The sequence below is a fragment of the Meriones unguiculatus genome, chromosome 3 (assembly GCF_030254825.1).
Source record: "Meriones unguiculatus strain TT.TT164.6M chromosome 3, Bangor_MerUng_6.1, whole genome shotgun sequence".
In the NCBI taxonomy this organism is placed as follows: domain Eukaryota; kingdom Metazoa; phylum Chordata; class Mammalia; order Rodentia; family Muridae; genus Meriones; species Meriones unguiculatus.
The window spans coordinates 21,272,891-21,293,892 of record NC_083351.1 but is presented as its reverse complement, the minus strand read 5'-3'; the positions used below and the strand labels follow the sequence as shown (position 1 = coordinate 21,293,892).

Genomic DNA, 21,002 nt, shown 5'->3' with positions numbered 1-21,002 from the left:
TCAAAATAAAATGACCGGAGAACGTGATGTAACTGACAAGTGTCCGATCTGCCGGAGTTCTAATATGGCCACCACAGAAACAACCGACCCAGTCTGCCCAACAGATACCTGCTCAGCTCCAGGTCACACACAAAAAAAATTAAAACAAGCGTTCCACTGCCGCCACCAACACTTCCGGACACTCCTACCCGACCCCTCCTGCTCCCCCAGTCCCTCTGCTAGGTACCCGCCCATCGCCCTAAGTAGCACTTCCGTTTGTTGGCCGGAAGACTGACAGCCTTACCGGCCAGTCACAAGTGGGCCCGCCCTCAAGCCCAACGAGAGAGGCGTTGGCGGGCAGGAAGCCCTGCCTCCCGCCACCGTATGACGTCATAATCGCCATGGCCAGCTATCCCTACGGGCAGGTGAGTTGTAGCGGCTGCGTCAATGTCTGGACTTTGTCTAGAGGCCCGGGACCACTCTCCATCCTCGGTTCTTCCTCCTCACTCTATCTACGCCCTCTCCACGCAGAGGTTCACCCCAGAGAGGCCTTGCGTGAGCGGGAAACAAAGGAGGCCGGTCTGTCGCGCTCGTCCCACGTCACACCTAGGACCACTCGAGAGGTTGTGTCGCGTCCCCTCTGACGTCGCTCAAGCCAGAGTTTGGGGGCTTTGGATAGGTAGATTCGGGCTGGGCCGGATCAAGGCTCACCCCTCAAGTCTCCGATGGGGCAGGGTCCTCTGTGCTGGCAAAGCTCTGGTCCCCTGGTTTCTTTCTGGGCGTGGGATAAAAACAGGTTTCCCGACTCACCCAGCTCGTACTGCGACAAAATAATCAGGACAGTCAGTGGGAGGAGGTGCCAGAAGTGAGATGCGTGCGTACACCACTCACCAGCGTCATTTCACAGGGAGAAAAAGTGGAACCTAGAGAAGACTGAGTTTATCTGAAGTCACCAGATAGTTAGGCGGCAGAGCCAAGAACCTGAATTGTCTGCAAGGTGCGTCTTCCTCCCTTGCTAGAGCTTGCCTCACACCAGCCGGGAACAGGATAGCGATGTTTTAATCAGTCAGGCGACAGGAGTGGTGAGGCTCAAAATGCAGTTTTGAGTCAAAAGTAGAATCATGTCTCGGCCACATTAGTTTTAAGTCGTTTCTCTGAGTTAGTTTCCTTTCATAAAACGGGTCACGTAGTGATCCTCGCCTCACAGAGTTATTAGGAGGAACTGTGTGATTCTTGTAGAGGATATGCTATACAGTTAAGTGTAATATTACTCTGTAGGAGTTTTCAAAGCTGCCCCCTCCCTTCACACTGGACAAAATAATTGCCCTGATGACAGAGTAATTTAAGAGATTAATTTCATGCAAGAAAAGTAAAAAACGGAATCAAATGGGATATTAGCAAGCCTTGATTGACCATAGTCACAGGCCAGAAGATGGATAGTCCTATCCAGTTACTACAGCATTTCTTACATTTGCTTTGTGTGTGTATGGGGGCCAGGGGCAGAAACTACACATCTGCCCATGCACAGGAATTCCTGAGGTTCAACCTCCTTGGACCTGGCATCAAGCACCGTTAGCCACTGAGTCATCGTGCTGGCCCCTGCACAGCAGTTGGACCCCTCCACTGTGCTGATACGAAGACCCTGGAGGCATCCAAGGCTTGCTGTTTTGACATACGGCTGAGGAGCAAGCCCAGAGAGGCTTAAAGGTCACACATAGCAAGTGAGGGTGAGGCCATTAGAGCTTTGAACTCCGTTTATGGCGGACTTAGCAGAAGGGAGTAAGGGGCCAGTGTGGGCTGAGACGGAGTATGACGGCAGTGTTTCCCAGACTTCCTTCCCCGTGCCGGGTTTCGTGAGATGTTAACGGGTGCCGTTAACAGAGGAGGACTCTGTGGTTAAGCAAATTTGGAAAATGCTCTGTTAAATACAGCTTGGTAATGATCACTGTAAACCTGTCAGAAAGACAGAATGTGCAATATTTCTGAAAAAAAAAAATACTTAATCAGGGAACACCCTACCCCATCTGTTTTGCATTATGTCTGGCCTCTGTGTGTGTGGTGTGTGTGTGTGTGTGTGTGTGTGTGTGTGTGTGTTTGTGTTCCCGAGGAGCTCAGTTTGGAAAAGCATTGCCTAGTATATTTTTTAAAAGAACTTTTAAAAATATATATATATATTTTTAATTTCGTGTGCATTGGTGTTTTGAACATGTGTGTCTGTGTGAGGCTGTTGGATCCCCTGGAACTGAAGTTACAGACAGTTGTGAGCTGCCATGTAGATGCTGGGAATTGAACCCGGGTCCCTTGGAAGAGCAGCCAGTGCTCCTAACCAACCCACCATAGTACTTTTTTCTTTTTTTTTTCTTTTATTTTTTTAGTGGCTGGTTGGTATGAGAATTGCCTGAGAGCTCGTTTAAAGGACAGATTTGGGTCCCACCTAAGACCTGTTCCGAGCTTAGAATGGCACGGATCACACCTCAGAATCCTGAGGGGTGTGTGTGTGAGCATCTAGACGCCAAAGGGTGACAATGAGTAGCTATCCCAGTGACTCTCCAACTCAAGTGTGGACTCACCGAGCTAGGTTCTCTGGCCAGGGACTCCAGGGGTCCTCACTGTCTCTGCCTCCCCGGTCACACTTTACCACACCTGGCTGCTTTGCTTAGGTGCTGAGGATCCATGCAGGTAGGTCGTCTTGCTTGCACAGCAGACAGGATACTGATGTGGCTGTCCTCCTGTGTCTTAATAATCTGTGTCTTAATAAATGGTGGGGATGACGTGTACACACTCCAGAAGCAGTGACACACAGAGCTGGCCAAGAATCCGACTCTTCCTGCTTGATAAGTGCTGTATGCACTCGGGTGGATCCTTTAAGGGTTCTGAGCCTTAATGTCCTTACCCACAGAAAGGGGGAAATAGCACCTGTGAAAAGGATGGAATATACAGTAACGCATCCAGGGAGCTCTGCACGTTGCTGGCGCATAGGCTATGGCAGTGTATGGACCGCCACCGCCCTGAGGGTTGCTTTGCCCCACACTGCCTGGGCTTATGCTCAGGGCAGAACACTGAAAAGGAGAAAGTGTCAGGAATAGAGAAGTGGTGCTTTTCTCCCCACCTTACAGTTGTCTGCCTCCTCATCCCAGGTGTTCTCAGAAAGGAAAAGCGGTTGTTTGAAGTCGTGCAAAGGCTCAGCAATTCTGCCTGCCTTCCACCCACCGCATGGCTCTGGAGGATTACAGCCATCGGCGGGAGTCACCGTTCCCGTAATTTTCCATTGCCTCCGGCCCAGGGTGCCCAAATGCTACCTGGGTGTTGGAGTAGTAAAAGGCAAGCACCCTCTGGCGCAGTAAGAGCTTAAGAGATTGGTTTTCACATCCCTGCTCTGCCACGTGCTTACAGAAATTTGTCGTAAAGACCCAAAGCTCAGTTTCCCCTTCTTCAGAGTGGGACCGTGGCAGTACAGATATGTAGATTCTAAGTGTTGGGTGGGAGTGGGTATAAGGTATTAGGATAGTGCAGGAGGGCCATCCCAGTGTGGGTGGGCGCAGGAAGAATCACCAGCAGATGTGGGAAGGGGCGGGGGAATGTATGGGAGCTAAGGAAATGACTTCACGGAGACCAGGAAGCAAGTAAGAAAGTACATGCCATAGTTCGTTTTTCTTAGTGTAGGTTTGTATCAGGATTACATGAGAGCTTGTTTAGAGAATACGAAAGTCCAGTATCTGGGGGCAGTTTTAAGATTAGTCTGGTTTTAATGATGACGGGCCAGGAGGCAAGAAAACAAGACCAGAAACATGAGCAAGATCCCAGAGGGTCCCATATGTCATTTTGAGCGGTCTGAATATCGAGGGAGGGGAGATGGTGAAAGGGCTTGTTGCATTTGTCCGACAGAGTTCTAACTATGGGGCCTTGAAAGAAGAGATTGACGTGGGAGAGGTTGAGGCGAGGTGGCCAGTTTCCAAGCTCTTGCAGTCCTCTCCACTAAATAGGACAGTGGCCTGTTAAGAGCTGGGTGACAGGCTGTTGGGAGGAAGAGGGGAAGGAACGTGCTGTTTATTTGGGGTGACAGGGAGGCAGGGAGGCACGAAGGCGTTGATTTGGCTGAGTGTGTGGCGGGAGGCGCTAGAGATGAGGACAGAGAGAGAAACAAGGTGGGGGGAAGGTCAGGAGGCCGTTGGGTCTGTGGGTCTGCAGCTCAGGGGAGATGAAGCTGGAAAGAGATTTTGGCGTGTCAGCACAGAAGTGGTAATTAAAGTCTTGGGACACTTCCTGGCTCCTTGTTCATTGGTTGCATGTTTCTGACCTTTAAATATTTCAGAAGGCGCTGCCGGTGATTGCCCAGCCCATTCCTTCTGTCTTCCTGTGGCTGTTTAACCCCTTCGCTTAGGCTCCTGCCTCTTCCATCAGGCACTTGAAAGGCAGCTCTGAGCAGCTTGCCTTTGCATTGTGGTCTCCGCCCCTTCCTCATCAGGAGTCAGTAGAGACCCGCTTTGATACCTCTGCTCAGAGGTAGAAAAATGAGCCCTTGGAACTAAAAGGGAATGCAAGAATATCTGAATTGGGAGGGGCTGAGCTCTCTGTCACCTGCAGGAGTGCAAACAGAGACTGCTGGAAAGTTGAACTGAACTGCCTTGGGGGTCTAGGTGCTGCCCTGAAAAAAGAATGCCATGTGAGGTTCTCTGTTCTGAGTGCTGAAAGCTCACCTCCAGCCTTCCCCACTACCCATGTCCACCGTGGAAAAATGTCAGACTTGACAGGTGTTTTTAGCACAGCTCCTGGCACAGGCATATGCTAGGCCCTCATATGTGCAGGTACTATTTTGAATCCATTTCTCATTTTAACCGCTTGAGCTAAAATATATTAAACTTTGGGCATTTGTTTCCTCATCTCTAAAATGGGGACGAGCGTTTAGCTCTTAGGTTCAAGGAACCAGTGAGAGCAGATTGAACTTAAAGCACCTCCCAAGCCTCACTAATTGTGTCCCCCGGCCCTGAAAACTGTCAGATAGAGCTTATTTCCATCAGCCAGGACCTAGAGATTCTTTTCTGTTATACTCTAGAAACCATGGCTCCTGAACTCTTGTGTTTTGCCCTCTGCCCCAAGTCTCGTGTTTATGGGTCTGAAATACTGCTAGGAAATGTCTGGAAAGTGTTGGCAGTGGAACATGGAGTCCAAGATCTCTCTGGAGATCTCTCATTTCTGGTTCAGACCTTAACTTGCAATTCAGTGATGCTGGGTCCAGCCCAAAGCCTTACACACTCTTCCTCCCCAGCCTGTTCTGCCTTAGTCGGTGGCTCTGCCTTCTTCCTTATGTGGAAGCTAAAAACCTGAGTCATTCCAAACACTTTGCTCTCTTCATTCCCCCTCCATCTCTTGCCTAATCCAATTACTTGCCAAGTCATGTCTAGTCTATCTTTGAAATAGCTTCAGAATTCACCCCGATCTTCCCATCCATGCGCCTGCTGTCTGGTTCATGCTCTGCCTGCTCAGCACCTGGGCTGTGGCCCACCTCCCATACCCCCAAGCTCATCCTCCAAACCCACACTGGCTATTTCTCCAAACAAGGCTCAGAGCACATTCCTTCTCCATCAGAAACGCTTCTGTGGTGCTCTTTTTTCTCCAGCATAAATTCCTAACTCTGCAAAGCAGCGCTTATCTGTTCACATATTTATAGAGGCTTACAGGCACCAGGCACTGTGCTGGGCCTGGGGTATGGTGGTGGTGGTGGTGGTGGTGATGATGATGATGATGATGATGATGATGATGATGGTGATGATGATAATGAAAGGAACTCTGTGTCGGTCCCTAGAGAACTTATTGTTGGGTGAGGGAGACTTTGGCCAGGCACAGATAACTCACCCACCAACTGAAAAACAGCAAGAGAGGTGCTTAGTTAAGGAGGTTGAAGGGCCTTCCATTCTGGGGTCACATCATGCTCTTGCCATTCCCTGACCACACTATGCTCATTCCTAAGTCTGTGCTTTGTCTGTCTTCTTGTGTCTACAGTGTTCCCTTGCCTCCTTTTGGTGGGGACTACCTGTACATCCTTCAAAGGCCAGCGTGGCACTACTAGCTTTGATCAAAGCAATTTTGTGGGGAGAGGGATAGATAAGTACATAAAAATAAACAAACAATACACATGTTTGTTTGTTTGCTCTGTGCTCTGCCAAACCCAGATAGGGATGGGAAATGGAGCACTGGGCCTGCAAGGCCACGAGCTAGTAGTGCAGAGGTGGACAAGAGAGGGGATGGAAAAGCTATAGGTCTCCTCTGGTTTCTGGACCTGGCTCCGCACAGTTTGTGTGCACCTTCTCTGACCTCGAGTTTCCTCCTCTCTAGAGGGGGGCACTGTCATTAATAGTTACTGCATGTCAAGTTCTTGTTCCATCGGGCTGCGGGTGACGAGCCTCATTTCATTCACAAAGCAGGCAGGGCGAGGCAGGCACTGTATCTAAGGATCCAGAGGCTTAGTGAAGCTGAATCATTCAGTCAGCGTGCTGATACATTTTCCTGAAAATACCTCCTTCATTCAGAGAGACTGAACTTTTTCCAGCCCTAGCAGCGAAGAGATCACCTGCCAGCCTACTGCGTACTCAGTCTGCTGCCCACCTGCATACTCAGCCTGTGTAAAGTTTAACCTGCTTTTAAGAGAACAGTGTAACCACCCTTTACCTGCCTTGGGTTCCCCATGCAGTCAACTTTTACCACCCAAGCTAAATGCAGAGCTTTATTTTTAAGTTATATACGTTCCCATGTCTCTGACCTAGATGTGGTGGTCATTTTCTGGAAACAGCCAACACCTGTGAGCAGTTTTGAGCACTGTTCTGGGCCAGTGAAGTAAAACTTTGTAAAACTATGCTAAAACCCTCTATAGAAAAGTATCTCTTAAGAGCTGAATGGTGGCACCATGCCTTTAATCCCAACACTTGGGAGGCAAAGACAGGAGGGTCACCAACTTTGAGGCCAGTCTACAGAGGGAGTTCTAGGACAGCCAGAACTTCATTACACAGAGAAACCCCCTCCCCCGCAAAAAAATCAAAGGAAAAAGGAAGGAAGGAAATGCCCTTCATTCTCTTCATATGCCATTTTCTCTGCTGTTCAATAAATAGAGTTTTGTTAAAATCCAACAGAAGACGTGGGGAGAAGTGGAGAAATCACATTTTGCCTGGCTTTTGTCAAGTCACTGCAACAGGAATTGCTTCATTTTCGTTCCTTATTATGTGAGTTTTTGTTGCTGGTGTTGTTCTGTTTCTTCATTTGTTTTGAGGCAAGGTTTTTCTATATATCCCTGGCTGTCCTAGAATTCGCTCTGTAGACCAGGCTGGCCTCAAACTCACAGAGATCCCACCTACCACTGCCTCCTGAGTGCTGGGATTAAAGGTGTGCACCACCACCGCCTGGCTCCGAAAAAGGGGTTTTTAATTTTGGGCATCATGGTCACTAAAAGAGACTGAGAGCAACAGGAATCTCCCCCGAAGCTCCTTCCTTTCCCACTGTGCAGGGTAGAGACATCCTGAGGTCAAGGGAGATCAGGATGTCTCAGACTGGCTAAATTAGTAAGCAGATCCCAGGAGCAGGGGACGCATACACACCCATGCTTACCTTTTTTTTTTTTCCTTTTTCTGTCAAGCCCAGTTTGCTTCCACCTCTCAATCAGTCACAAGGAGCAAGTGCGCTTTCCCAAAAGCCTGGTGCCTCTACCTTCTTAATTTGCTCTTACTGTGGGGAACTCTGTCTCTTGAAACTCATGCACATGCAGAGCAACTGAGAACTACTTAAAGGGATTTAAGCTAAAATGTTATTAAGATGAATTTATCAACTATTGACTGTTATTAAGGTATATTGTCTCTGGTATCCTAACCATAGGACACTTGATTCAGCAGTCTTGGGAAAGAATTGGTGACCAATTGCATTGTCTGTACAGCGAGTTCAACCAAAACATTTAATCCCCTGGAACCAAGTTGGTTAGCCGTATAGCCTTTTCCGAAGAAAAAGGGGTATCCCGGGAATGCCTCCTACTGAGTTTCATGCACTTCCTCTTCCTAATTCTCTGGCAACTGGTAACCTAGTAAAGTATCCCTGTCCATAAAGTAGCCTGCTGACCGAATTTCCAGTCATTAGAGTAGGACCAAACCCCGCCCATGAAGGGCCCCATTCACCACATACAAAGATCTCACAACACTTGTTGCAGAAGATGAGGTTCAAACCATTTTACCAGAGGAATCATGTTATTGCAAATACGTATGAAGTAATGCCTTTGGCTGGCAAGTCCTTATAAAAGTTTTTACCACTATTCAATAATGGCTCTGGGAATGGATAGACAAATGCCTGTCCATTGCCGCTCACAACCAAAGGTAGCACACACACACCCCCACCCCCACCACCACCCAAGACGTTACTTATGATCAATTAATCAGATGAGGAAACTTTGCAACCCAGGCTCAGCAGCTTGGCAGCCCTTAGCTACTACAATGGCTGGGATCAAAGTTCCTGGTCCTGATACTCCCTCGGGGTCCTTTACCACCATCAGACAAAAGTCTACAGAGTCCTTGATGGGCTTTGTTGGCAGTGCACACAGCAAGCTATTGAAAGACAGATAATAAAGAAGTTGCTGTCACCTTACCTTTCATTGGCTCACAAAAATGAAAATTCTGACTGAAAAAAACAACAAAACAAATATCTTTGCCTGACAGTGGTGGGCCTTTTAATCCCAGTGCCCAGGAGGCAGGTGGATCTCTGTGAGTTTGAGGCCAGAATAGTCTATAGAGCTAGTTCTAGGACAACCAGGGCTACACAAAGAAACCCTGTTTTCAAAACAAAACAAAAACCCTTCTGCATTCTGTAGTCGCTAATCCTTTTCATACTATGCTGATATGATAGAAGCCCGCCAAAGCGTTAACACAGAGTAGCTGCGGGCTCAGAATCCGGCAGCAGGCTTGTGGCCCGCTGTGTGTTTCAAACGTGGAAAAAGAGGCCATTCCAAAAACAATGTAAACAAAACTTGCCAGTAAATTTCAGTATGGCAAAACCCTTTCTTAAATCTGCTGTGAATGTAAAAATGGTTTCACTTGGCCAGCCAGTGTACATCTAGAGTTGATAACGAAGGCGATCCAGTTTGGGGGAGCAAGAATGAGTGCCCAGGGTGGCAAACCCCCACTTGTTTCCAGCTTGTGGTCCCAGTGCCCTGCTGCTGTGCTGCCTCTGTTGGGGCGCAGGCTGGACTCACACCTTGTCGTGCCTCTGCCGAACGACAGCCAGCTCCGCCCCAAACCTAAAACATTGAGAGGTTTGATTGTCAAAAGTAATTCTAGATTTATCTAGAGTTAAAGATGCAAATTAGGTGTATTAGGAGAGGGAAAGGGGCCCCCACAGATGTGTGGAGACCCCTCCCAACAAAGGTTTTGACTTGATTTTAGGTAAGTTCCACTGGACTGTAAAAGGGGTGTTGCCTACCCAGATCTCTTTCCTCCAGGTGTCATTGATTCAGATCACACTGTCAGATCATGTTTTAGTTTATTTCCAGCTGCTCCAAGAAATTCCAACTCCAACTCAATTGACAAAATTGATTATTATTCCTTTTCCAACCCCACTCACCCTTGATAATGGTTATGAAGCCAAGAACTTGTTTCCAAAGAGCACACTGGACTCAGTTGGTGTTTCTGTCAGCTAAATTCCCATGAAGGGCATTAGGGACACAGCAGCTGGAGTTTCTGTTATAGATAAATAACACCAGCCTTCTAATTGGCACATTCAGTCCCCACTTGTAGACATTCAAGGAGTTGGTGACAAAAGTATTTCCCTCCTTTTGTAAGTACAAAAACCTTATGTGTAGTTTTCCAAAATTGAACTGCCATTTTTCCACCTTTCCCTTTTACCCCTGGGGTAGAGACCCCCTATCTCAATGGGGTTAGGCAAGCCCTGTACCTGAATTGTCCTCCGGGCCATGAGTAGTAATACCAACCCAAACTTTCTTGGATAGAAGGCCCCCGATGGGGAGCTCACTGGCCTATTAATGGGAGCAAACTTAGCTATGTCAGCTAATCCAAGAACAACTTCAGGCACACCATACAGAACCATTCATTATTCGGTGCCTGGAAAAAATCCTGTCTTTATTTCCCCCCAAATCTTGTAAATGGAGGCATTTACATGATCTCTGTGCTGCTAATCTTGTCTTCATCCCCTAGAGCCATACAACCTAGAGTTCCTTCATCACTGCTATGTAACCATTATTGATGGAAAATATTGCCTTTTGTACTATTCCATTATACCCTGATGATTAAGAATTGCTTTGGTTTATTTTTGTTTGATTACAAGTTTGTCTCCCCCCCCAAAAAAAAATAATGTTAAATCCTTTTTATTAGCTCTTGAGCAGTATCAGTTTGATTTGGCCTTTTTTGGGAATTCCCAGAGTGGCTCTTTTTCAAGTTTTTTGCCTCTCATACAGGACTTGAACCCACCTCCTACAGTAATTCCTTTTGCATTACAACAATTAACAGCTGGTGGCTTGAGCCCTGGAACAAAGACAGCTTTCCAGAAGATGCTTAGATTTACCAGTCTCTGTCTATCTTGAACATGCCTCTTTCCCTTGCAGCCATGAACTCTCTCTTCAGACAACAATGGTGTCTCTTCTCAACACACCTTCCCCCCACCCCAAACCAACAGAGAAATGATTCATATTCAACAGGACAGACCAGAGCTATCCAACTTACTGGACAAGCCCCTGATATTTTCAATCTATCTATATCTGAAAATAATTTCAACTTCCTTTCACAAAGGAAGAAGAATGGCAAATAGCTTTTGCTTGTTTAGGGGACAAAACTCCTTTCATTCCCTCCTATAAAGACTCTATAGAATTCCATTACTTCCATACAGGGCTTTTCTCCAAGAAGTACACATCCTGTTTCTAACGCACTAACTGTTCTTTGTTTGGGTCAGACAAAAGGCAGAGGGAGAGGAATGGAAGATTCATATTTGGGCTGGATCTTGTTCAAACTACTCTGAAGAGGAAGTTGCTTCATTCTCCTTCCTTAATGCAATATTGACGTGTGTTTGTGGGTGACAAAGCTGAACTGTAGTGTCTGGCCACTGTCCCTACCGCCCTGGGAATGGGCTCCCCACCTGCCTCAGAGTCATGAGAACGGGGAATATCCATGTGTGGTCAGCTAACGAAGACAGGGAAGAGCTGCTGTGGAGGGTCCACGCTGTGGGCACGTCACTGGTGGCTGGTGAGGGCCAGGGCTGTGTGGCAGAGACTGCACTTGTGCTGTGAGTTCTGGAGGTGCAGGCGGAGCAGCTGAGCATTCCGCCTGGTTCACTTGCCCGGTCATATAATTATTTACACATCCGTTACACACTAGAGGCTGGGGTAAAGCTGCAAGCTAGGCATGATCCCAGACCCTTTGTAGGGCCTTTGATGTGCAAGAAAGAGGAGTCAGGAGGACAAGATTCCAGCCTGAACTTGTACGTGACCTTGGGGTGACCTTGGGTAACTGGTAGTTTCCCTGGAAACCTCAGGACCACCTGTGCAAAGCGCTGTAAGTCCAGCCTCCCCTGTAGAAACAGTCGTAAGGATGGCAGGGCAGGTTCCCGTTGGCTGTAGAGTGCGGGGCTGTGGCTTCTTCCATCACCCTGCTCATGCCTGTTCCCCCCACAGAGTTGCCCAGGAGCTGCAGGACAGGCACCTGGAGCACCCCCGGGTGGCTACTACCCTGGACCTGGGGCCCAGTATGGGAGTGGACTCCCCCCCGGCGGTGCTTACGGAGGTCCTGCCCCCGGAGGACCCTATGGATACCCCAGTGCTGGAGGACTCCCCTCTGGAACGCCGAGCGGACCATATGGGGGTGTACCTCCAGGGAGCCCCTACGGCCAGCCTCCTCCAAGTTCCTATGGTGCCCAGCAGCCTGGACCTTATGGACAGGGTAAGTGGACTCTTCAGCTCCCAATCTAGAACCTCTGGCTGGTCTAAGCTATCCATGTCCCATCCTGTTGCTTCCTGTGGATGTGCAAGCACCCCGGTCTCTAGCCCACAGCCCCTCCCTCCCTGCTTTACCTGTACTGGCAGGATGAGGGGGCCATCAGTTAGCTTTTCTGGGCTAATGTTTCCAAAGTTCTCTTGGCTTTCAACAAGCATTCCCATCACTTGCTCACTCCCGCTTGGGTGTCAGCAGCTGCAGGCTAGCAGCTGAGTTTCTGTTCCACGTGTCTTTTCATTCTGGGATCATTGCTGAAGGAACATCCTCGTTGGGGGACATGTTGTCCTTAGGGTGGAGAAGAAGAATAAGAAGCTAGCAGGGCTGGGCGGTACCTCTTAAGGTTCTTCTCTGGAGGATTGATGGCTCATCTATGTATGGTCTTTTGGCTGAAGCATATCCAGCTGTTGAGCCTGACTCCAGCAGGAGATGGTGTGCCTCTCATAGGGAGCTCCTTACTCCACCAGGCCATAGGCGAGGGCGGACAGTGCTTGTACTGGGAAGGGAGATCTGCAGATAACTGGCGACAGCAATGTAGTCCATGAGAGAAGAAACTCTGTTCCTGTAAGAGGGTGACTGACGTCATCTGTAGAAAGACAAGATGGTATGATTAGTGAAAGCTTAGCTTTAAAGGTCAGCCTCTTACTGACCTGGCCAGACTACCTCTTCAAGGCTCAGTGTCCACCTCTGTCAAATAGGGACAGTGCCTCAGCCTCACAGGCTGAATTAAATGTGAAGCTGCAGCTTAACACTGGGCTCAGCACATGCAGTTAATGCCAGACAGCATTCTGTAAGAGGACTGGTTATAGGGCTGAGCAGTGCTGGCATTTGATGTGAGGGCCGCTTTGACAAACAAGATGATGGAGAAGGGGAAAGAAAGATGCGGGCTGGAAGGGAGATGTTGGACAAGATGAGGGCAGAGATTGGAGAGCTGGGGTCTCTTAGCAGAGGGTTGGGGAAAGTGGTTGTCAGTCCTTGCTTTTCCCAGACTCACTTCCGTCAGCTCCTTTCCAGAGTGACTATTCTCGGGAGGCCAAGCACCAGTTAGGCAGCTTGGAACAGCCCTGGTCCATGAGAAGGGCCTCCAGGGAATGCTGTGCTCAAGAAGCAAGCAGCAGCTGAGTGGATGTGCCCAGGCAGGTGGTCCTAGGGGAGAAGCCCAAACCTCTGGGGTTCTGAGCGCTGCCAGCCAGTGGTATTTATCTTCTCAGAGCCCAAGCATCTGGCTGTTGGCTTTCAGCTCAGCAGCTCTGCAGTGGATTTCCATATCCTCCAAAACCTTGTGTCTGACCTCATAGAAAGTCTGCGGGGAAAGGAGGCCCTGACTCAGAGGCCTGGCCCCCAGGGCCTGACAGTAATCTCTAGGGCAGGGGAGGGAAGGAGGGGCATGCCTCCCATGCTCAGCCTCCCTCTGCTGCTTCCTCTCACTGGCCGCATTGCCCCGCCCCAGCGTGGCTAGCAACACCTAGGAGCAGAACTCCGTCACCACTTGCCACAGAGTCCTGGAGAGTACAACCTCGGGGCTCGAGAACCACGCCTGTAGAAGACAGAGCTGACCATCAGAGGTGCTCCTCTGCTGCAAGAAGACCCCAAAGGGCCCTTCTGGCTACCCCACTTGCCAGCAGCCCCCGCCTGCCACCCAGCAGAGGTTGCCCAGGGTACTGTCACGGCATCCTGAGCCCTGACGCCTGCCCCTCCTCGCAGCTCCTCGTTCCTTCAGAAACAGCTGAAACACCCCTTCTCTGAAAACGTCTCACCACCCCCCTCCCAGCCTTTGCCAAGGACTTGGTTTTGCTGCCATCTCACGTAATTCATTCCAACTCCTCCTTGGAAGTGGTTCATGTTACAAATATGGAAGTTGGCATTCAGAGAGGTTACTCCTTTCACCTGAAGTTACACAACTAGGAAAAACCAATCAGGACTTGAATCCAGATCTGCCTTGAATCTAAAGCTAAATTCTGTATGAAAGCATAAAGCTACACTTGTCACAGAAACTTTCTGCCAGTGGTGGCGGCTCTCCTTCCCCAGTGACCCTGCTTGTTGTGGTTTGGTTTCTGTTGTGATGAACACCGTGCTCAGAAGTGACTTAGAGGAAGAAGGGTTTATTTGGTTTACAGGTTACATCACGGAGGGAAGCCAAGGCAGGAAGCTTCAAGCAGAAACCAAGGAGTGCTGCCTGCCGCCTTGATCTCTTGCTCACTCCAAAGCTCATGCTCAGCTAGCTCTTCTGTTCAGCACAGGCCCACCCGCATAGGGAGGGTACTGCCCACAGTGGGCTTCTATGTCACCTAGCAATAAGATGGTGTCTCAGAGACGTGCCCATGGGAAATCTTTTTTTGTTTTTTGAGACAGGGTTTCTCTGTGTAGCCTTGCTTGTCCTGGACTCACTTTGTAGACCAGGCTGACCTCAAACTCACAGAAATCTGCCTGCCTCTGCCTCCTGAGTGCTGGGGTTAAAGGTGTGTACCACCACTGCCCAGCTCCACAGGCCAATCTTTTTTTTTTTTTAAGATTTATTTATTTATTATGTACACAATGTTCTGTCTGCATGTACACCTGTAGGCCAGTAGAGGGCACCAGATCTTACTATAGGTGGTTGTAAGCCACCATGTGGTTGCTGGGAATTGAACTTGGGACTTCCGGAAGAGCAAACAGTGCTCTTAACCTCTGAGCCATCTCTCCAGCCCCCACAGGCCAATCTTAAAGGAAACTCCCCACCTCCATAAAATGGACCCAAGGTTTCAAGAAACCTGCTGCCCATGGAATTCCAGAAAGCTAGCCCTGGACTCTAGGCCTCAGAAAAAGCAGTCCGACTTCTTTCCTACCCTGCAGTTTCAAAAAAGTTTATCCAGAAAAAAACAAACAAACCAACAACAGTGAAACCCTCCTGTCCCTACTCCTCACTGCAAAAGCTGATTCTTAGGCCCTTTATGGCAGGCCTGTTCTCCTGGACCGTCAGACGGAGAGCTGCAGGGTCTGGAGCTACCTGCCTCTCAGGCCCGTCAATGTGCAAGGTCCGTCCGCCCTTGCCACTTGCAAGTCACATTGAGTGTCCTTTTATTTCCCTCCACTGACCCTTAGAGCTCTGATCTGGCAGTCCTCTGGTGAGGCTCCTTTACCCCGGGGACTCCAGTGAACACTAACCAGTGCACTCACTGTTGTTGAAGGCGGGCAAACCTGCTGGGTTTCCTATACTAGGCCTTCAGTCAGGTGAACCTTTGTCCTCCTGCCTGTCCTCTGTTCCAAACGCCCTCCACACTGTGTACGTCCGTTTCTGATACCTTCTCGTGTGAAGAATCCTCTTTTGTGGCCAGTTAACTCTGCTTCACTAAGATTGACCCTGTTTCTCCACCTTCGTCACTCGCTCCCTCAGGCCATTCAAAGAGATGTCTTGCTGTATTGGGGGAGGGGTATAAAATCAAGTAGAAGAGTTATTGGGACACTGTACACAAGCTCTGCAGGACTCTGCGGTAGAAATCAACTGCAAGCCTCCCTCAGAGCAGGGCATGGGCGTGGTGGAGGATGTAGGCAGACCCGAGGCTTTGTGGATAAGGGTTCTCGTCTTTCTTTTCCTGCGGTAGAACTCTGATAAGGGGTCTTAGGGCAGGAAGGGCTTTACTTTATCTTATAGGGTGTAGTCCATCACTGAGAGAAGTCAGGACAAGAACTCAGAAGCAGGAACTATGGAGGGATACTGTTTGCTGGCTCCCTTGCAGCTTTATACTTCCTTAGTTTCCTTAAACAACCCAGGACCACCTACCCAGGGAATATTGCCACCCACAGATTGGACCCTCCTACATCAGTTTACAATCAGCAGTCCCCCACAGGCCAGTCTGATCTGGGCAGTCCGGTCCTTCAAGAGGACTTTCTCAGATGATTGCAGGCCATGTCAAATTGGCAGATAAAGCCAGCTAGAACAGAAGGGAAAACCTGTGGCCAGGGAGGTACCCAGAGTGGCTCCCTGGCATTTCTTTGGCCTGGGTCTGACTACCATGGTTCCCACCTCTACCTCCAGGTGGTGTTCCCCCGAATGTGGATCCTGAGGCCTACTCCTGGTTCCAGTCAGTGGATGCTGATCACAGTGGCTACATCTCCCTCAAGGAGCTGAAGCAGGCCCTAGTCAACTCCAACTGGTCCTCGTTCAATGATGAGACATGCCTTATGATGATAAGTGAGTTCTGCCCTTCCAAGAGCATGCAGGCCTGAGCTGGGTCCAAGCTCCCTGACAGTTGACAGAAGTGGGCAAGCAGTCAGCCTGCAGAGAACTACAGCCAGGGAGGGAGCTGGGTTCAGATGCGATCTCCTTTACCTGGCATCATCGTCAAGTTCTAGTTCAATAAATTACAGGCTGGTCCAGTTTCCCATTCTGCAGGCAGACACTCCCTTCCCTGGTAAGAAACTACAGGCAGGGGCTCAGCATGGACCCAAGTCTTGGAGCTAAGCCATCAGCCCTGCAGAATCTGGATGGGACAGGGCTGACAGTGGCCAGGGGGGAGGGCGGCCAGGTGCTGCTGTTGGTGCCATGTCTCAGGCACAGGGCTTTGCTTCAGCCTGGGAGAAGGGCTGCCTCAGTGCTGCCCTTGGCCCGCAGTCTTGAAGCTTTCCTCCCTCCTTCCCTTCCTCCTACTCAGACATGTTTGACAAGACCAAGTCTGGCCGCATCGATGTTGTTGGCTTCTCAGCCCTGTGGAAATTCCTGCAGCAGTGGAAGAGCCTCTTCCAGCAGTATGACCGGGACCACTCTGGATCCATTAGCTCCACAGAGCTGCAGCAAGGTAAGGGCCCGGTGGGCACAGTGGGCATGGCGCAGCTAGTCTCCTTTTCATGCCTTTAAAACACATCAAGGGCTTTTGCTCTCACCGCCCAGTGCCCCCCTGTACCACTCATTCCACCAGTTCTGCACCCTGGATGGAATCTGAGCCAAGATCCAGGGTCAGGTAACACTGCGTCTAAATCCGTGCTGGGCTCCGTGGTGACAGGACTCCAGACAGTGCCGAGTGGGACAGCCCCTCTGAGAGATGGGAACTTGGAAGAGCAGTGCGGTTCCTTCTTGTGGTCCCAGCATGCATCGTGGAAAGAGCCCTGCTTCAGGGCTCAGTTCTGTCACCACTTAGCCAGAGGCCTCTCCTCTTCAATTTTGAGACCCAGTGCCTTCTCAGAGTCCAGGGTAGGTAAGAGGACCTGGTGCCACAGTGTCACATCTGGCTCCAGTCAGACTCTGAGGTCAGGCCTGTGGCCTGGGCTCAGGCCGGTAGGTTACAAGGACAAATGGCCAATGTGGCTCATGTTCTCAGAATAATGATAATGTTCTCCTAGAGCCCGGTGGGGAGTTTCATCACCTCAGAGAGGAAAGGGCTGCCCACAGGGTCCAGGTCCTGTGTCCAGGCCATGCATTTCACTCAGAAGTTCTGTGGCTGGGGATGAGTATGCCATGTCTGCGCCTGCCAAGAGGGAGGGGTGATCAGCACTGAGCACTGCCTTGCAGGCTCCTTTCGTGGATGTTGATAGCAATAACAAAATTAGCATCAGTGTTTGCCATGCCCCAGGCACTGTAATAAGCATTGGAGTAGGTCCCTGAAATTCATCTTCCTGTTTGCCATTCCACACAGATCAGCGAAGGATCCCTCTGGTCTCCCTTTTACAAGTGACAAAACTGAAGCTTAGTTTCTTGCTCAGGGGCTCACAGAGCAGGGAGCTCAGATTGCTCCTGGGCAGGAGAGGAATGCAGAAGAGGCAGGAGCCATCTCAGCGGCCTGCAGGCTGTGGCCTGATACCCCAGGATATGGCCTTTATCTAAAACAGGACACTGTGTGTGCTGGAGGCCTCCGTGGCCGCCTTTAATCCGTATTAGAAGCACGGGTTAACTCTCGCCCCTGCATGAGTGGTAACAAGAGGGGCTGGTGAGGCTTAGCAGGGCGAGCAAGAACTGGCTGCTTGGTGGCCCATGTGCTATCATCCCGTCTCTGACGTCTGCCTCGCCAGGGTGCTTAGTGGCTCAAGCGTCCTTCTGTATCACAGATGACCACTGGCCTCTCTGGGATCTCATGAACCTTGTCAGTGAGGAGATGGGTGGGGGAGGCACCTCCAAAGAGAGCTCCTTCTGTGCTCCTGACATCCGACTGGCTCCCCAGGACTTCTCTGTCCTCATGCTTCTGAGCTGATGCCCCACCCCAAGCCCCCTGATCTGCTGTGTGCCAGTGCTGCAGTTCCTAGTGAGGTGCTCACAGCAGGCCTCTGTTCCCCATGCCCTTCCTCTGCAGCTCTGTCCCAGATGGGCTACAACCTGAGCCCTCAGTTCACCCAGCTCCTGGTTTCCCGCTATTGCTCGCGCTCTGCCACTCCCGCCATGCAGCTCGACTGCTTCATCAAGGTGTGTACCCAGCTGCAGGTGTTGACTGAGGCCTTCCGGGAGAAGGATACCGCTGTACAGGGCAACATTCGGCTCAGCTTTGAGGACTTCGTCACCATGACGGCTTCGAGGATGTTATGACTCAGCCTGCCTAAGGGAGTGGAGCACACCAAGGGCTGTGGGCCTCTCTTCTTTTCCTCCTCTCCTAGCCGGAGCTAGGCAAGGACAGAAGCTTGACTGTCCTGGCTATGGAATGGCACAGCCTTGGGGGCACTGGTGGTGGCGACGGTGGAGTAAGTGACTGCTCGGCTCTGGCTTTCCCCTCTACTCCCTGATGCCAGTGCTAAGTGCTCATCGGCTGGCCTCTTCTGGTACTCCCTCTCATCCTGGCACCGAGACCACCATGTCAGTGAGCCCAGTTTCTGCAAAGTGGAATCAGACTGAGCATGAGGGAGATTTACTGGGACCAGTGCCAGGGATTCCTCGACTCCCATAATCCTGGTATGTTAGCATTAGTTTACCTGAGGCTTTGCCTGCTAAGAAGCTTGGACAGTCTGCCATCTCGGCCATATCTGATGAGGCCCATGACCTCCAAACCTTGGCCTGCCATGTTCCATTCAGCTTCACTCCCCAGGGGACAGTTGTCACATCCTATGCCAATGTTGTTTTTAATTTGCTTTTTTTTTTTTTCCCAGTTGGGGCCAAAAGTCCAGGAAACTAAGCTTCAATAAAAGACTGTAGTCCCATGTTTCCCCCTGTGACCTCTCTGCTCTGTGTCCGTATTCATCCATTCATTCACTCGTTCGAGTACGGAAGCGTCTGCTGCTTTCCAAGGCATGCAAAAGAAGCTGAACTAGGGGTCCTGGTGGCCCTGGTGATCATCTTGTTTGCCAGGGTGAAATTGGGGCCCTGCCAGGTTCCTCTGTGTCTGGGATCTGCCCAAAGGCTGTATTTCTTAACGTTTTAGGGCTGCCATTCTGGGCTGGAAGCAGCCACCCCAGACCTCTAACTGTGGGTCTTTTTATTATCTTAGGCCTGAGTTTTATCTCCCAGACAAACTCCATTTATGAAGTCATAACTCTCCCCCTGCTTTTATTAAGCACAGACACCAGTACCTGCCAGTTGCATTTCTAGATCAGCATGATAACCCCGTCTGCACTGTGTCTGTAATGAGCTGACAGAATTTCAATCAAAAGCTGAAGACACCAGACATTCTAGTTGGCTGGGAGGTGGTGGTGGGGGTTATCACAGATAATGGTGTGATTATCCTCCGGCTTTGGGAGATGAAGATAAGAGCTCTGAGGCTCAGAGGCCTTCAGCAGGGCTGCCTTCCCAGCAGGGTTGGGGTAGAGAGTGGCTGTGACTGTTTTCCAGGTCACAGAGACCAGCAGGCCTATGTGGCTCGGCCAGTTCAGCTCCTCTAGGCTGCTGTGGCTCTGTGGTCCTAGAATCAAGAGTCCAGATCCAAAAGCCCAGCCCCATCCATTCCTGGGGTTCTCTTAAGCGACTCTAAGGAGTCCAGCCTCTATCTACCAACCTCCAGGAACCAAAAGAAAGGGGGAATGGGACTTTCCAGGCTGCCTCTTTTTATCTTCAGCCGCCAGAAGTCTTCCTGTTCTAAGTTACAGCTTTGGAAACACATCCACTGGCCCTAGTTTTCTCTCTTGGGCTAGCCAGAGCACAACCCCCTCCTTTCTGCATGCCATTCTTCTGGACAGTTGAGCCTACCACATCTCCCCCAGCGCACCCTAACTGCTCTCATAGACTAGTGGGCTTACCCGGCATTCCCCAGCCCGGGTTCTCTTGTACACTAGGCAGCCCTGGGCTAACCACTTCCCAGCCCAGGTTCTCTTTTAGACCCGGTAGCCCTGGGCTTAGCAGATTCCCCTCACTGAGCAGTACTCCTCTTGGCCTCTTAGCTGTCCCCCCACCCCAGAGTGTGCTCCCCGGTGGGTGTATCAGAGCCCCCCAGGCAGATGTGTAAAGGCCCACCATGGTGCTGGCTTTCACCAGTAGAGTAAGGTAGTGCTGTGCCCCTGCAGGAAGCTCCCGACGTCCCTGCTCCTGCCAAGCTGTGTCACTGGAAGACATTTTTGTTTTTCTATGTGGGGCCGGGGATGGAACCCAGCACCTCACATGTTAAACAAGGACCCTACCACCTAGCTACACCTCTAGCCCCCACACCCATAATCTAGAGTGGTGTCAATCATAATCTACTTTATCCTGGGAGGGGGTGTTGAGAGCTCAAGACGGGGATCCAGCCCTCGCACCTCATCCCAAGTACACTGTACCCCCAGGCTTGCCTATATGCTTGATTTGGATTGCAAGGCAAGTGGGAGCACAGAATGGTCAAGGCTGCTCACCCCTGCTGGCCAGCCATGGCTGCTGGGCTACTGAGTCTGTAGAGCATGTACACCTGACCTGAGCAAAACGGCATGCCTACAAGGAGCCATGGTGCCTAGGTGCTCCTGGGCTGGCCTCCAAGACTTTGTTCCACTTACTGACCGGTGAGGTCAAGGAAGCCTGTGATCCATTAAATACCTGCCGGCGTGGCCACCCCCAGTGGCCTCAGCCAGATGTCCCCTGCTCCTCATAGCAGAGTGGCACTCCAGAAGGTGCTCTCATTCTGCTCTGGCAACAAGAGGCCTTTTTGGCAGCCTTGTAATCAGCTCATTTGCAGCCGGAGCATGGCTGGCCAAATCTAGGGCCCT

General features: G+C 50.4%; 1 protein-coding gene across 2 annotated transcripts; it reads left to right on the top strand.

The window, feature by feature from the left end:
- Positions 1-285: 285 nt before the first annotated feature.
- On the top strand, positions 286-19,041 carry Pef1 (penta-EF-hand domain containing 1). 2 transcript variants are annotated; one of them, XM_021636587.2, is made up of 5 exons: positions 286-404; positions 11,627-11,891; positions 15,958-16,113; positions 16,574-16,717; positions 18,203-19,041. In XM_021636587.2, the coding sequence occupies exons 1-5, from the start codon at positions 381-383 to the stop codon at positions 18,430-18,432; spliced, it is 819 nt and encodes a 272-aa protein (XP_021492262.1). In that variant the 5' UTR covers positions 286-380; the 3' UTR covers positions 18,433-19,041. The 2 variants fall into 2 exon arrangements, with proteins under 2 accessions (XP_021492262.1, XP_021492256.1); XM_021636581.2 differs by lacking the exon at positions 286-404 and adding an exon at positions 11,109-11,198.
- Positions 19,042-21,002: the final 1,961 nt, after the last annotated feature.

Bases quoted from the DNA above. Each gene is read 5' to 3' on its own strand.
- Pef1 (XM_021636581.2), top strand. From the start codon at position 11,124: ATGTGTGGTCAGCTAACGAAGACAGGGAAGAGCTGCTGTGGAGGGTCC. The intron at 11,199-11,626 runs GTGAGGGCCAGG...TTCCCCCCACAG, and splicing joins GGGCACGTCACTGGTGGCTG to AGTTGCCCAGGAGCTGCAGG. The intron at 16,718-18,202 runs GTAAGGGCCCGG...CTTCCTCTGCAG, and splicing joins CTCCACAGAGCTGCAGCAAG to CTCTGTCCCAGATGGGCTAC.